General features: G+C 54.2%; 2 protein-coding genes across 4 annotated transcripts in view; both read left to right on the forward strand.

Moving 5' to 3' along the window:
- Positions 1 to 3,850: 3,850 nt before the first annotated feature.
- NME4 (NME/NM23 nucleoside diphosphate kinase 4) lies at positions 3,851 to 11,096 on the forward strand. Of its 3 annotated transcripts, none has more exons than XM_012554652.2 (5): positions 3,851 to 3,862; positions 9,369 to 9,482; positions 9,577 to 9,678; positions 9,790 to 9,902; positions 10,794 to 11,096. In XM_012554652.2, the coding sequence occupies exons 1-5, from the start codon at positions 3,851 to 3,853 to the stop codon at positions 10,915 to 10,917; spliced, it is 465 nt and encodes a 154-aa protein (XP_012410106.1). In that variant the 3' UTR covers positions 10,918 to 11,096. The 3 variants fall into 3 exon arrangements, with proteins under 3 accessions (XP_012410106.1, XP_023584103.1, XP_023584104.1); XM_023728335.1 differs by lacking the exon at positions 3,851 to 3,862 and adding an exon at positions 8,352 to 8,439 and having other exon boundaries at positions 9,349 to 9,482; XM_023728336.1 differs by lacking the exons at positions 3,851 to 3,862; positions 9,577 to 9,678 and adding an exon at positions 8,352 to 8,439 and having other exon boundaries at positions 9,349 to 9,482.
- A 1,303-nt stretch (positions 11,097 to 12,399) lies between these two features.
- Positions 12,400 to 16,121, forward strand: part of DECR2 (2,4-dienoyl-CoA reductase 2) — a 4,852-nt gene continuing 1,130 nt past the window's right edge. The window contains exons 1-6 of the mRNA XM_004373361.1: positions 12,400 to 12,479; positions 12,891 to 12,959; positions 14,127 to 14,178; positions 14,714 to 14,849; positions 15,715 to 15,839; positions 15,910 to 16,003. Of these exons, the coding sequence (XP_004373418.1) occupies positions 12,400 to 12,479; positions 12,891 to 12,959; positions 14,127 to 14,178; positions 14,714 to 14,849; positions 15,715 to 15,839; positions 15,910 to 16,003 (556 nt within the window). The remainder of the gene's footprint in view (positions 12,480 to 12,890; positions 12,960 to 14,126; positions 14,179 to 14,713; positions 14,850 to 15,714; positions 15,840 to 15,909; positions 16,004 to 16,121) is intronic.

Genomic DNA, 16,121 nt, shown 5'->3' on the forward strand with positions numbered 1-16,121 from the left:
CAGGGACGTGGAGGCGGGCGGGGAGCGCGCGCAGAAGTGGGGGTGCGTGGGGTGGGAGGGGAGCACCCGGGGTAGTGGGTCAGAGGGGGACGCGGGAGGAGGAGACGAGGACCCGCGACCCGGTGCGCGGTTGGGGGGAGCAGGGCAGGAGTGGAAGGAGGGTCACGCGGTGCGCGCGGAGGAGGTGGAAAGGAGGGGGAGGTGGGACAGACCCGGGCGCAGGGCGTGAATTGGAACGCACTGGAAATGCGAGAGAAGAGCACCCCAGATGGCTTCCTGGGCGCGCTGCGATTCCACGGGGCAGAAGGGCCTGTGGGTTCACTGGGCCTCGCGCCCCGGCATGAGGACGACGGAGTAAGATGTGGAGAGCTCTTGGGCGCTCGTGGAGAAGCCGCAGCCTCTAGCCGGGACCCCGCTGAGTCGCCCCCACCATTCCGCGGAGTCCTGTCCTGCACTCGTGGGCAGGGCTTGCCGACTCCCAGAGCTGGGCTCCCCAGGATGGGCCTCCCCTAGTCCTTCAACCACAAAGCGGCTATGAGTGTGTTCGAAAAGTGAGGATGAAAAACATCCGTGCACCCGTGGGAACTTGATCCATATCAGTGAGTGGGACTAACCAGGGTGGATTGCAAATGGCTTAAAGATTTAAGCAAAAAGAAAGGACAAAAGTCACAGAATAAAACTTGGAAAACTTTTTCAGTCTTGGGGAAGGGAAGGCCTTTCTAAGTATGACACGAAATCCTGAAGACATCAGAGGCGAGACAGAAATCCCACCATGTGGAAATCCAGACTTTCCAAAGAGCAACACTAGCGTAAGCAAAGTAAAAAACCAAGCCCTAAGCTAGGGTGGAGGGCGACACTCTTGTGACTCTTACCACAAAGGGCTAATTTTACTAAGATAAAAAAAATGAAGATCTTAATAATAAAGTGCTCCTACAAATCAGTAGGAAAATACCAACTCTCCAAAAGAAAGCGATGGAAGAATATGGCCAGAGGGTTCCGGAAAAGGATATGCAAATGTTAGACCGGAAGAGGTTCAGCCTCCCATCTTAGAGAAATGCAAATTACTACGACTCGAGGTGTCTTTTTTTTTTTAACCTTACAAATCGTTGATCAAAGAGTTTGATCACACTATATGGGCCCACGGACACGTTATAGTGGGGATGTGGTTAGGATGAGCCTCATGGAAGCCTCTGACACATCTACCCAAATAACCAATACCAAAAACACAAAATAACACAAATACAAAAATAACCCAGGCTGTGTGAGTCCACGCATTCTCCCTGCAGACACATTCACGGATTATCCGACACAGCACCGTCCTTGCATTGCAGTAGGCAGGAAACACTCAAGTGCTGGCCCTTAGAGAACTGGGCATTTGCGTCACGAGTCTCCATCCCACAAGGCAAACACCATGACAGAACGCGGCTGCAAATGGGGAAAAAACAGGAAGAAGCTCTTTAAGTCCTGATGGGCATAGTCCATCAGATACAGCGTTAGCTGTAGGCTGCCATTTTTGTGGAAAAGGAAAAACGCACTCATTTACGTGTATCTCGGAGAATGTCTCTGGAAGACCCAGCAGGGTCACTGGCTGAATCTGGGGGAGGGGGCTTTTTACACTCTACCTGTGGTATCTTTTGGCCTTTGTACCATGTAAACGAACTCATTCCCCTCTCCGGGAAGGGAGGGGAAGGCTGACTGGGCCAGCCCAAGGCCACCGAAGGGCAGAGCAGGGTGGAGGGTGGAGGCCAGGGAGGAAGGAAGCCCAGGGTGCAAAGCTGTGTAAGAAGCGTTTGTACCCTCGGAATCTGGGCTGGGCCCTCCCCAGCCCTGCTAGATTTAAAGGCACAGGTCAGTTTTTGGGTTTTGCTGAGCTGGGTGGGATTTTGGCCCTGAGCTGCACCCACTGAGATCACCCAGGGATCTGGAGACAGGGTGAAGCATCCAAGACCCTGGCCCTTCCCTGGGTGGGCTCCAGAGCCTCCAGCTGAGCCCTCCTGTCTCCAAGGGCCCTTGATGAGCATGGCACCCCGAGGAGTCATGAGTCAAGGTTCCTGTACCTCAAGTTCCCCCCCTAGGTTTAGGCCTTTCTTAGGAAGGAGGTCAGCAGACCCCGAGTGCCTCATCTTGGGGCTGGTGAACATGTAGCTGGACAAAAGAGCTCCAGTCTGGCGCGGGTAAACTTTCTCCAAAAGTAACAGAGCACTGGCATTAGCAATGGAAAACCGGATGCCATTGAATCAGCCTTGACTCACGGCGCCCCCAGGTGTGTCAGAGTAGAACTGCACTCTGTGGGGTTTTTTTGTGTGTGTGTGCTTTAAGTGAAAGTTTTCAGTTCAAGTCAGTTTCTCATATGAAAATTTATACACACATTACTATGTGACCCCAGTTGCTCTCCATATACTGTGACAGCACACTCTTCCTTTCCGTCCTGGATTTCCTGTGTCCATTCAACCAGCTCCTGACCCTCCCTGCCTTCTCATCTCGCCTCTGGACAGGAGCTGCCCATTTAGTCTCATGTATCTCCTCGAGCTAAGAAGCACATTCCTCATGAGCATCATTTCATGTCCCATAGTCCAGTCTAATCTTTGTCTAAAGAGTTGGCCTTGGGAATGGTTTCAACTCTGGGCCAACAGAGAGTTTGGGGGTCATGTCTTCTGGAGTCCCTCCAATCTCAGTCAAACCATTATGTCTAGTCTTTTTTACTAGAATTTGAGTTCTGCACCCCACTTTTCTCCTGCTCCATCAAGGACTCTCTGTTGTGTTCCCTGTCAGGGCGGTCGTTGGTGGTAACCAGGCACCATCTAGTTCTTCTGGTCTCAGGCTGATGAAGTCTCTGGTTTATGTGGCCCTTTCTGTTTCTTGGGCTAATATTTTCCTTGTGTCTCTGGTATTTTTCATTCTTCTTTACTCCAGGTGGGTTGGGACGAATTGATGCATCTTAGATGGCCACTCGCTAGCTTTTAAGACCCCAGATGCCACTCACCAAAATGGGATGCAGAACATTTTCTTAATAAACTTTGTTATGCCAATTGACCTAGATGTCCCCTGAAACCATGGTCCCCAGACCCCTGCCCCTGCTGCTCTGTCCCTCGAAGTGTTTGGTTGTCTTCAGGAAACTTCTTAGCTTTTGGTTTAGTCCAGTTGTGCTGATTTCCCCTGTAGCGTGTGCTGTCCTTCCCTTCACCTAAAATAATTCTTGTCTACTTTCTAGTTAGTAAATACCCCTCTCCCTCCCTCCCCACCCTCGTAACCATCAAAGAATGTTTTCTTCTGTGTTTAAACCTTTTCTTGAGTTCTTATAATAGTGGTCTTATACAATATTTCTCCTTTTGCGACTGACTAAATGCCTTCCAGTTTCCTCCATGTTATAAGATGTTTCATGGATTCATTGTTGTTCTTTATCGTTGTGTAGTATTCCGTTGTGTGGATCTATAATAATTTGTGTATCCATTCATCCGTTGATGGGCACCTAGGTTGTTTCCATCTTTTTGCTATTGTGAACAGTGCTGCAATGAACATGGATGTGCGTATATCTATTTGTGTGACGGCTCTTATTTCTCTAGGATATATTCCAAGGAGCAGGATTGCTGGATCATGTGGTACTTCTATTTCTAGCTTTTTAAGGAAGTGCCAAATCGACTTCCAAAGTGATTGTACCATTTTACATTCCCACCAGCAGTGTATAAGTGTTCCAGTCTCTCCACAGCCTCTCCAACGTTTATTATTTTGTGTTTTTTGGATTAATGCTAGCCTTGTTGGGGTGAGATAATATCTCATTGTAGTTTTGGTTTGCATTTCTCTAATGACTAACGATCATGAGCATTTCCTCATGTGTCTGTTAGCTGCCTGAATGTCTTCTTTGGTGAAGTGCTTCCATGGGATTTTCAATGGCTGATTTTTCAGAAGTAGATCACCAGGCCTTTCTTCTGAGGTGCCTCTGTGTGGACGCGAACCTCCAGCAATTCAATCCATAACACTGGGCCACATGGATGTATCCCATTTCCAGATGAACCAGAGCCCCCTCAGCTCCACTCACTGCACCCCGTCTCTGGGTGTGAGCCTGGAAGCATGGACTGCTATCACCCTGGCTGCTGGAGGGGGGCTGTTCCCAGACAGTCCATGTGCTTGAGGGCTGGCTGCACGGAGCATTATTACTAAGTATGCTTTGGATAAAAAGCTCAAAAGTATAACAAAAGAAAGAAAAATCTAATTTATCCAAATGTCCAGTGGGAGAACCGCAAGACTTGGGTTCCAGGGACACTCCGAGACTCCTGGACCCACAGCTGTTGACAGGAAGCAGTGCTGCCAGTTCTCCCTGCTGCCCTTCTTGGCCTAGTTGCCTCCCTGCTTGCTCAAGCCTTCCTTCCCCAAACGCTTCTCCTGGGGTGCCCCCGAGGAGTGCGACTCTACCACCAGCCAGGCTGGCTCTCTGGCCTCATCTTCCACTGCTCCCTAAACAAATATTCCATCCAGCCAGAGGCAGATACTCATCCCTGCAGAGTGTAGGATTGTTTGAGGCCTTCAGACATTCTAGGCTGTCTCTCCCTGTCCCGTCCCCGCTGGTCCAGGTCAAAGCCTCCTCTACCACCCATCTTCCCCAGTGCTTCCTGTGTGCCAGGCCTTGTGAGGAACCTTCTTCCCGTGGACCCTCTCCCAGCCCCCAGGTTGGAATGAACCCTTCCCTCTGTCTGCTGTATAGACATGGGTGTCCTGCCGCCCCGCCCCGACCCCACTGCAGGTTTCCAAGAGCAGAGCTGGGCCTCACCCTCTGATGGGAGAGGGTGTCACAGTCCCTCTTTGGCCCCGGGTGGGCCCCAACTTGTCAGGATAAACTAGACTAGGGGTGCCCAGACCTCTGGGTTTCATGGACAGGAATAGTCTCCCCCAAGATTTTGAGACCGACATTGGGTTTGTGAATCTTTTTGAATTTTTGGAAAAAATAACAAACTAAAGCCCAACTATCATCTGTTATTATTATTTCATAAAACTAAAAAAACCAAACCCATTGCATGGAGTCGATTACAACTTGTAGCAACTCTATAGGACAGAGTAGAACTGCCCCATAGGGTTTCCAAGGAGCAGCTAGTGGATTTGAACTGCCAACCTTTTGGTTAGCAGCTGAGCTCTTAACCACGGCACCACCAAGGTTTCCATTATTTCATAAAGAAAAGGTCATTTTCCACCCAAAAAGTAGGAGATCTGTACTCTTAGAACTATGCTTGAATAAACGTCAGCATTTTAGAAAGTTTGCTATATGGTTTTTACTTATCCCCATTCTGTCTGGACAAGTGAGCTCTTGCTGTCCTGAGCACAGGATTCTAAAGATGAAGGCTCAAGGCAGTGACCCCAGGGCTCCTGGCCTGCAGTGGGTGTGGGAAGAGGTCCAGTTGCATTGGAGCATAGTGATCAGGGCAGGGCCCAGGTCACAGTCTTAATGGCAGAAAAAATGTCCTGGTCCCCCTCCATTGGGTAGGAGCAGTGGGTGACAGGGGCAGGGACAGTTACCAGGGCAGGAGGCTTCTCCGTTGGCTTGTCTGTAACCTCCAGCTCCAACAGTGAAAAACCTGCCTCCCACCATCCACCATCCATTTATTTATTTATTCAATCCTAGTGTACATGCACGGTGGCTTCAGAATTGTTAACCTGTACCCCTGTGGGAAACAACTTTACCAACCGGAGTACAGTGCTTATGTGCAATTCCTTTTGTCTTTAGTCTTACAGTCTGCCCTCACGCCCAAAGCTACACAGGTAGTACCTTCTCCCCAGCCCTTTCAGTGAGGGGATGCATGTACTTGTAATACAATTACAGTCTTTCTCACAGTCTGCATTCCACCCTGAGGTCTCCTAATCTCCTAACAGATTTTTATATTTGCATACATTGAAGTTCACTCTTTATGCTGTAAGGATCAATAAGTTTTGACAACACACTGTATTATGCATCTGATACTACAGTATCACAATAGTTTCATGCTCTAACAATCCACTGTGCTTCACCTGTTTAACCCTCCCTCTCCAAGCTCCTGGCAACCACTGATCTGTTTATTGTCTCTAGAGGTTTGCCTTTTCCAGAACGTGGTATAAATAGAATCCCACAGTATGTAGCCTTTTTGAACTGGCTTCTTTCACATGGTAACGTGCATTCAGCAGTTTCTTAGAAAGCTAAATATAGTCTTACGATACAATCCAGCAGTTATGCTCCTAGATATTTATCCAACTGATCTGAAAACCTATGTTTATACAAAAAATTTTATCCAAGTGTTTATATCAGCTTTATTTACAGTCACCAAAAGCTAGAAGCAAACAAGACATCCTGCAACAGGTGAATAGATAAACAATGGAATATCCACATAAGAGAACACTACTCAGCAAAAAAAAAAAAAAAAGAAAAGAGCTATCAATCTATGCAACATCATGGAAGAATCTTAAATGTATCCCACAAGCTTCCCCCCCCAACAAGTTTTGATGTTGTATTTTCATTATCATTAAACTAAAAATATTTCTAATTTCCTTATGGTTTCTTCTCTGACCCAGGAATTATAAACTATGTCATTTAATCTCCAAATATTGGGTATTTTCTAGTTATCTTTCTGTTTTGAGTTCTAATTTAATTCCACAGTGGACAGAGAACATGTATGATTTCAATCATTTGAAATTTGTTGAAATTTGCTTGTACATTACCTTAGGCTGGGTTCTCTAGAGAAGCAAAACCAGTAAAGTATAGACAGATTTATATCAAGGAAATGGGTCACGTGGTTGTAGAGGCTGGAACATCCCAAGTCCATGGGTCATGCTGGGAGCTTCTCCTGATTCACGTAGCTGCAGCAGCTGGCAAACCCAGGATCAGCAAATCAGACAGAGGGTTCTGGCTCACAGGCTGCGATGACCCACAAATCCCAGAATCGGCAGGTAAGACTGCAGGTAAGCTGCTAGCTTAGGTCCCAAGAACTGGAGATCAGGCGAATAGGAGCCAGCTGCAAGATCCAGAGTGAGCAAAAGCCCTCGAGCCTTGCCAGAAAGTCCACCTATATTGGATGCAGGTCACACACCCAAGGAAACTCCCTTTCAACTGATTGGCTACTCACAACGGATCTCATCACAGAGGTGATCACATTATAGCAGATGTCATCATGGAGGTGATGACATCATTATACGACTGCCAAACTACCCCATAACTACCAAACCGCTGAGAATCATGGCCCAGCCAGGTGAACACGCAACCTTAGTGATCACATCCATCAACATTCATTGCAGCGTTATTCACAGACGGCAAAAGGTGGAAACAACAAAGTGTCAATTAACAGATGAATGGATAAACAAAATGTGGGGTACAGATACGAGGGAGTATTTTTGCGTCACAAGAAGGAAAGAAGTTGTGATACATGCTATGACATGGATAAACTTTGAAAACATGTTGAGTGAAAGAACTCATTATGTCAAGTTGATTCCAACTCATAGTGACCCTATAGGACAGAGTAGAACTGCCCCATAAGGTTTCCAAGGAGCAGCTGGTGGATTCGAACTACCGACCTTTTGGTTAGCAGCCGAGCTCTTGACCACTGCGCCACCAGGGCACCTTCCGTGAAAGAAGCCAGTCACAAAAGGCCACATATTGTGAGAGTCCACTTACATGACATATCTAGAATAGGCAAATGCATGGAGACAGAAAGCAGATTGGACATTACCAGGGGCTGAGGGGAGGGAAAATGGAGTTATTGGTTAATAGGAAGAGTTTCTGTTGGAGGTGATACAAAATTTGGAAATAGACAGTGGTGATGGTTGCACGACATGGGGAATGCAATTAATGCCACTGACTCAGACACTTAAGAGTGGCTAGCATGGCAAACTTTATGTTGTATGTATTTTACCACAATACAGATGTTTTAAAAACTCATTAAATCACAAGATCTAGCGTTAGCATACCTGGCCCTTCTTCCATAAAATATATTTAAAATGACATTTTTCGACTACTTGGGTATAAAGACGCATATAACCCAGGCTGGATTCCTTATTAGTATTTCATTTATTCTGTTTTTAACGGAAATCAACGTTAAACATTTGCACGGGCCCTGTGAGCGCCAGGGGCCCTGCGGTGGAGTGCGGCGAGTGTCCAGTACCCAGGATGGGGTTCAGGGCGGGGCGGGGCTGGTTCGGGGTTCTGGGGTCCGGGATCGGTTGGGCTGGGTTCAGGGCGGTGCCTGGCGGTCTTGGGGTCGGCGTCTGGAATCCAGGGGGTCCGGGTCCTGGGCGGGCCAGCGCCGAGGGGCAGGACGCAAACCCGGCACCGCCCTCCGCTCCTCCCTCGGGGTCTGGGCCGGATCCAACACGCGGGGAGCTGCCTGCGGCCCGGGGTCATGCGAGTCTTTTGGGGGCGCGTCGCGCTGCGGGGGTTGCTGTGTGGCTCGTGGGCCCCGGGCCCGAGCCCCCTGCGGCACAGCTCCGGTGAGTGGGCGCCCCGGGCGGGAGAGGGGCGGTGGGGCGCGCTGTCTTTGTTCGCGCACGTGTGACCGGGCCGGCCGGCGCTAGGCCGGACCTCCGCCACAGACCTGGCGCAGCGGGCTTGGACTGGCGAGGACGCTGCACCCGCCCCCACCCTCTCCTCCCTGCGCCCTCCCCTCTTCCCGCCGCCCACCTTTCCCGGGTGCCAGGTCCCTGGAGCAGAAGGAAGCCTGAGGCCAGGCGACCACAGTGGGCAGTGACGGGGTCCCTGGGGGCCAGGGGCTCCCACCGGTCGTCCTCAGCAGAGGAACACTCTCGACGGCCCTCTGCCCTCTTTTCTCAGGCCGAGGTAGGCCAGGGTGGTACACCAGGCTCCAGGGCTGGCGTGGTCCGGCCTGGGGCCTTCTCTGTAGCCGTCCATCACAGGGGTTTTGTGGGAGACCGTGTCAGCCTGGGCCCAGATGGAAGCCTCTCTGTGGGAGAGTGGTGCAGCCCTTCTGCCTGACCTGGGCCCATCTGTGAGGGGCAGGGCTGTGTAGCCCCTCCCCAGTGCCATCCCTGGTCTGGAAGAGCCCCAGGCCTGGAAGCCACAGCAGCTCTTTCCTTCACTCAGGACACTGGGTCCCTCTTGGTGTGCGGGTCTCTCCGTCCACCCTAAAGAAAGGAGTCAGAGTGAGGCCAGAGCTCCTGCTGCTTTCCATTTCGGTCTCCAGGCTTTCCAAGATTCCTTCCCCGGGGATGCTGGGCCCCCCAGTGGGCTGGAAGCCCTGGGACCCGCTGCCCTGGGTGTCCCCCCACTGTGGGCACTGCTGCCTCTGAGCTGTGTTGGGGTAGAGGCAGAAACAACGAGGCCTGGGTTGGGGAGCTGGGAGGTGAGCCGAAGCCACACAGCCTTGACCCCCCTTTCTAAAGGAGGGCCCTCGTGGACCCAGGAGCGGACCCTGGTGGCGGTGAAGCCGGATGGGGTGCGGCGGAGGCTGGTGGGGGACGTGATCCGGCGCTTTGAGAGGCGTGGCTTCAAGCTGGTGGGGATGAAGATGCTGCAGGTACCAGAGCCTCCTGGAGACCTAGGGGGACTGGCAGGCCTCCAGAGGTACCTCCCAGCCCCTCACTCACCCACCCCCTCCCCATGTCACCCAGGCACCGGAAAGCATCCTTGCTGAACATTACCATGACCTTCGGAGGAAGCCCTTCTACCCGGCCCTCGTCAGCTACATGAGTTCTGGCCCCGTGGTGGCCATGGTGAGCGGGGCCCTCGCAGGGTGACTGGACGTGCCCTGCATTGTCCCCCAAGCCTGGGCCCAGCCCATGGTACACCTGCTTCTCCCTAACCCCTTGATCTTGGTGTTGAAGGTCTGGGAAGGCCACAACGTGGTCCACGCCTCAAGGGCCATGATCGGAGACACAGACGCAGCTGAAGCCGCCCCGGGGACCATCCGGGGAGACTTCGGCGTCCACATCAGCAGGTACTGGCCTAACACTCACCGCTTGGACATGGCAGCGGAGGGGTGAGGGGGGTGACAGCCTGCCCCCGAGGTGCAGGTTGAGGGACCTGGGTGGGTGGGAGAGCAAAAGGGGCCTGGCATCTTGCTGGGCCTTGGGTAAAGCCAGTGCTCTGCAGGGTTTTCAATGGCTGATATTTCAGAAGTAGATTGCCAGGCCTTTCTTCTGAGGTGCCTCTGGGTGGGCTCAAACCTCCAACCTTTCCATTAGCTGCTGAGCAAGCACTTGAACATTCACACCACCCAGGGACTCCTTTGTGGTTCTTGTTGCCATTGGGTTGGCGAGCAAGCACTTGAACATTCACACCACCCAGGGACTCCTTTGTGGTTCTTGTTGCCATTGAGTTGGCCCTGACTCACAACCACCTTATGTGTAACAGAACAAAACGGCCCAGTCCTGTGCCACCTTTGTCGTCTCTGCTAGTCCATCTCACTGAGGGTTTTCCTCAGTTTTGCTGACCCTCTACTTTGCAGAGGCGGGAAATCCTTCCTAATGTCTGCCATGCAGTTCTTCCGAAGGTCTTCACACGCACGGGAGGCAAGGAGGGGTGTCTGTGTCGTACCCGTGCCCTGCCACCGCTGCTGCCTGATTTTGTCCTCCCAGCCACTCTGAGGAACTGGCACGGGTCAGTGGGTGGGGAAACGAGTCTCTGAGAAGCCGGGTGTTTGGCTGGGCCCATGAGGTTGTGGTAAGAGGCTGAAACCCAGTTTTCCAACTCTTGGCTCCTGAGATAGGTGCTGGCTTCTGTTAGTCCCTTCCCCGCTGCACAGTCACTCAGCTTGCTCCCCTGGACTGCCACAGGAACTCTGGGGAGCACCCCAAAGCCTTACCTTTGCTGTCTGTCCCCGACCCAGGAACGTCATCCATGCCAGCGACTCTGTGGAAGGGGCTCAGCGGGAGATCGGGCTGTGGTTCCGGAGCAGTGAGCTGGTGGACTGGCCGGACCGGGGCCCCCACAGCAGTGTTTCCCCAGCGTGAGGGCTCCAGCTGCTCTTGCCCACGCCCGTATGGCCAGAACCAACTACCTCTGTCAACGAGACTCAGCTCACACCCACACTCTGCCCACCTTTGCAAACCACCTCGTTGGCGACCTTCTCCCCCACACGGGCTGAGGTGTTTGAGCCATCAACTGTATGTGCCTTTTTGTGTCCTAATCCGGCATCAGATCGGATCAAATCCTTTCTGTACCAAAGTGTCAGGCAACCTTTGGGGTGTTGCCAAAAGAGGGTCGTGTGACCTGCCCTCCCCCAAGGGAGACGTTGAAATTCACTGCGTCCCTGTGTGCGTGTGGTTGGTTTGCTCGGACTGCGGCGATCTCGGCAGCTGTGAACACCTTGAGGGCAAAAAGCTTACTGTCTCCCACTCCCGGTAGGGGGTCATAGCTTTGTTGAGTGCTTGAGCGAGGCAGGGGTCCAGAGACCTTCAGCCTGCAATGGGGGGAGGGGACGCGGAGCTGTCCTGGCCCACACTCCTTTGGCCGTGTGGGACTGAAGGCTATAGAGGGAGAGGGGCAAGTGGGGCTGTGGCCACTTGGAACTGGAGCCCACCTCCAGGGCAGGAGCCTGTGATTGGTCCCCTTCCTGAAGCTGGCTGAACAGCTGAGTGTCCCTTTTAATTGACACCCGACACCTCACCCCTGGGTCACAGGTAGTGGGCATGTTACACCTGATGAGGTCATTTAATCGAGCTTTTGCTCTCCTGGTGATGGGTGTCCAGGTCCTGGATTCCCACCATCGGCCACTGCCCAATCCCCCATAGGAGGGGACAGATGAAGGGCCGTGACCGGTATGACCACAAAGAGGGTCACTGTGGGAACTAGCACTGGACAGGCGCCTTCTGGGTCTGGCAACGCGCGCGGGAAAGGCCGCTCGTTTTTCTGTTTACTCGGGCTCTAGGTGCGTGCTTCCCACCCGCCCTGCCATGTTTATGCAACAAAGACGGGGGTGGGGGGCGGCTTTTCTGTCCCCTTCAACTCCGGGTTTTCACTGCCGCGCGCCCCAGACCAGGCGTTTTAAGGCACAGATCGGCCCGCGGCAGCCGCCCTTAAACCGGAAGCTGACTGTCGGCTCTGCGTGGCCGGCAAATCCTCCTGAAAAGGACGCGGAGCAGATGCACCTCCAGGCCCACCCGACCTCTCCTGCAAAGAAGCCCAGGAAGCGGCCTGCCGCGACGCACTGCGCCTGCGCCCGCAGCCGTCTGCAGTCCCAGAAGGCAGCGCGCCCGCGGTAGGCGGGGCGTGCGGAGAGGGGCGGAGTGTACGAGCAGTGGTGGGCGTGGCGTGGCGGGTGCGTGCGGCCCGGACGGCGGAGCAAGTAGGGTGCTAGGAAGAGCGGAGCGTGAGGGGAGAGCGGATTCGAGCGCGGGTCCCGGCGAGCGCGGGCTGTCAGTGAGGCCAAAGCTGGGGCACTGACCCCGAACTGGGTCCTCGCTGTCTCCGCCGCGCCAGCCTGCATCGAGGGCATGGCCCAGCCGCCGCCCGACGTCGACGAGGATGATTGTCTTCCCGAGTACCACCACCTCTTCTGCCCGGACCTGCTCCGGTGGGCGCCGCGTCGGGGCAGGGGCCGGGGCGCCCCGGGTGCAGTCACCGGAGAGGTGGTGCGGGGGTGCGGTTTACTCGGAGTGGGGGCCTCGCGCCGGCTGAGCAGACAGTCTCGGCGGCCTGGTGACTTTTGCAGTATTGAGAGCCTCTGTTTGTCCTGGGCGGTCCGAGCCCCTAGCGCTGGAGCCGGCTTTGAGCTGCAGGCTTGGGGACCCCTGGGGGTGAGGGGTAGGTGGCGGAAAGGATCCACAGAACCAGAACGCCTGGGAGAGCCAGGGTTTAGAAAGCAGCGTTTTATTATAAAAATATCGTACCTTCTTTGTCAGCAGTTCAAACTTGGGTCACCGCCTGCTCTCCTCCCCCCAGGTAACGAGAACTCTGTATAGAGCCCCTTTTTCGTTTCTCTCAGGGACAAAGTGGCCTTTATCACTGGCGGGGGCTCCGGGATCGGCTTCCGGATTGCTGAGGTCTTCATGCGGTGAGCAGGGCCCTGCGGGACCCCACCCCCACCCCGACCCCTTCTGTGGCCCCTGATCCGTCCTGGGCTCCCTGGGCAGTATGTTGGTATGTGAGGGGAGCGCCACATTGATACCCCCACCTGGAGAGAGGGTCACAGTGCCCCTGAGAAGGTCTGGAGGGGGTCAAGTGCTAAACAGGCCCCCCAGGGGGGCAGGACTCTGGGGTCTTCTACACGTTAGTCCAGGCTGTGTGGTTATATGGTTGTAGTCTTGGCACCCCCATTTTCACAAAGAGGGGAGGGGTGGTCATTTTGGGGCTGCCCCAGAGGATGCAGACGCTGCTGCCTGTGAGCCCCCCACCTCTTATGCAGGGTCCCCTGATCGTGTGTGTGCCCCTTGATGGCCCTTGGAGAGGCCTTGGCAGGCATCAAACCAGGAACAGATCCTTGCACAATTAGGTGTGGGCAGCCCTGGGTCCAGCAAGTCCAGGTGCCTCTGCTGCGGGCCTCCCAGGGCCTGGTGGAGCTGGGGTTGGTAGACCCTGGCACGTGGAGAGCAGAGTGTCCTCGGACACAAGTTCTGTACCCTCAGGCCCCAGGTGGCACCTTGCCACCCCCCACCCAGGAACCAGGGAGACACCCAGGGCTTGGCTGGGGTGGGGGAGAGCAAGCCTGTTGATAGCCTGGGGATCCCTCCACAGTGTCCCCCAGACCCCTACTTTTCATACCAGAGAGATGAGTCCCATGGGAAGAGGCCTTGGAGACTTGGTTCACAAACTGCGTGGCTTTCCCGAGCAGCATGGCCAGTGTCCTGGGGCTGTTCAAGGGTTAGGCCGGATCTTGTAGCTTTCAGGGAACCTGCTTAGCAGTGCTGTGATTGTTACTGTGAGGCTGAGTCCTTCAGAGGTGGGGGGCCAGGGCATGTGGGGCTGAGCAGGGGTTACCAGCAGGCCCATGCTGCTTCAGTGCCAGGGATGTTAGGGGTAGGCTTGCATACCTGGGTGGTCTGGGAATCCCCGGGCAACAGTGCCCACCACAGTTGCTCAGTTCTGTGCCCCCTGCCCTGGGCTAGTGGAGCAGCCTGAGAAACCTTTTGGGGATGGGGGATCCACTTTGAGCAACAGGCAGGCCGTCCTGGGTGTGTCCTGCATGCCTGGCTGCCCTCACACCTGCCCTCTGGTTTCATAGGCATGGCTGCCACACGGTCATTGCCAGCAGGAGTCTGCCAAGAGTGTCGACGGTAAGGGTGCCTCTCGGGACCCTACTGGGGAGTGGGTGCGGAGCCTGGGCCAGAGGTCTTGAGACCTAGGGGTGGCTTCAGTGGATGTGGCTTCCCAGCACCCTTGGTCCCTGGGAGCCCTGTGTTGGTGGTGGAGTGGCTGCTAGAGATCTCTGGGCCCAGGGAGGTTAGGTGGTGGCCTGCATGTCCCATCCACTGAGGGGTAGCCGCCTGGGGCCCGGCCAAAGAAAGTGGGTCCTTGTCTCTGGGCAGAGATGGGGAGTCAGCTGCATCTGCTGTGGCTGGTGAAAATGGCCTGGAGGGGACTTGGGGACGGGGCAGGTGAGGAGACCGTGTAGAATAACGCAGAAATGTCAGTGGGGATCGTGGGCCTGGGGCGGCCGCCTGCAAACCACACCTCCGCAGAGTGCGGTGAAGCAGCAGAGCTGGCTTCCCACAGAACAGAGGCTCCTTGCCTGAAGTAAGGCCCACAGCGATGCTCCCCAGGCCCAGGCACTGCCCACCGCCCACTTCTCCCTTCCTGTCTGGTCTCTAGGCTGCCGAGAAGCTGGTGGCGGCCACAGGCCGGCAGTGCCTCGCTCTCTGTCTGGACGTCCGAGATCCCCCGACCATCGCATCCGCAGTGGATGAGGCGCTGAGGGAGTTTGGGAAGATCGACATTCTTGTTAACAGTGAGTTCACGCGCACGGGGCTTCTGACCGCTAGACAATCCCAGACCTCCCAATGGTGAATGTCGCTGGAGTGGCTGTTCACAGAGTCAGAGGCACCTTGGGTCCCGAAGTTCCCTTTAAAAAAAACAATAATAATAATTAATTTAAAAAAATAAATCTGTTGCCATTGAGTCAATTGCAATCCATGGTGACTCTATAGGACAGAGTAGAACTGCCCCACAGAATTTCCAAGCAGCGGCTGGTGGATTCGATCTGCCAACCTTTTGGTTAGCAGTTGTAGCTCTTAACCACTGAGCCAGCAGGGCTCCAATAATAATTAATAAGCTTTATTGTTTTAGTAGGAGCCCTGGTGGTGCGGTGGTTAAGTGCTCCACTGCTAACTAAAAAGTTCGAACCCACCAGCCACTCCCCAGGAAAAAGATGTGGCAGTGTGCTTCCGTAAAGATTACAACCTTGGAATCCAGATTCTACAGGGCAGTTCTGCTCTGTGCTGTAGGGTTGCTATGAGTCAGAATCAACTCGACTGCAGCGGGTTTGGTTTTAGGGTTTTGGAATCATGAAATACTTGTCTTTGTGTTTGACTGACTTCATTCAGCATGATATTTTCAGGTACACCCCTGTTATAGGGTATGACAGGACTTTGATGATGCGTGATTGTTAACCCATAGTTTATGTTGAGGCTCACTTTTGGCTGAAATTAGCCTTTGAAAGAATCCTGTCTTGCTTCTGTTATTCAGAAGTTTGTCCGAACACCCTTGGGGTACAACCCCCTCACTGACCTTGTGCCTCCCCCAGGGCCACTGCCAACGGGTGTTCCCTGCTTTTCCCTCCTCAGCATTGCTCATTGTCCACTCCCACCCTCCAGGTGCTGCAGGAAACTTCCTGTGCCCTGCCAGCGCCCTGTCCTTCAACGCCTTCAAGACCGTGCTGGACATCGATGCTGCCGGCACCTTCAACGTGTCCCGCGTGCTCTATGAGAAGTTTTTCCAGGTGAGTGTCCGGTGGGCTGTGGCCCCCTCCTCAGGCCACCTGCTCACTGCCCCCCCCCCCCATGTTGCAGGACCACGGAGGGGTGATCGTGAACATCACCGCGACCCTGGGCAGCCGGGGGCAGGTGCTCCAGACGCACGCAGGCACCGCCAAGGCTGCTGTGGGTATGGCCCCTCCAGCCATCCTGGGGCCGTGGTTTCAGGGTGGAACTGGGCCCCCATGCGCACCCTGGCTCCCCAGAAGGCAGAGTGGCTCTGTAGACGCCTCTCACACTGGCTGTCC

This window comes from Trichechus manatus, unplaced genomic scaffold (genome assembly GCF_000243295.1).
Source record: "Trichechus manatus latirostris isolate Lorelei unplaced genomic scaffold, TriManLat1.0 scaffold00024, whole genome shotgun sequence".
Classification (NCBI taxonomy): Eukaryota; Metazoa; Chordata; class Mammalia; order Sirenia; family Trichechidae; genus Trichechus; species Trichechus manatus.

Coding starts and splice junctions, on each gene's coding strand:
- NME4 (XM_023728335.1), top strand. CDS start 8,352: ATGCGAGTCTTTTGGGGGCGCGTCGCGCTGCGGGGGTTGCTGTGTGGC. Junction 8,440..9,348: donor CCCCCTGCGGCACAGCTCCG/GTGAGTGGGCGC, acceptor CCCTTTCTAAAG/GAGGGCCCTCGTGGACCCAG. Junction 9,903..10,793: donor TTCGGCGTCCACATCAGCAG/GTACTGGCCTAA, acceptor TCCCCGACCCAG/GAACGTCATCCATGCCAGCG.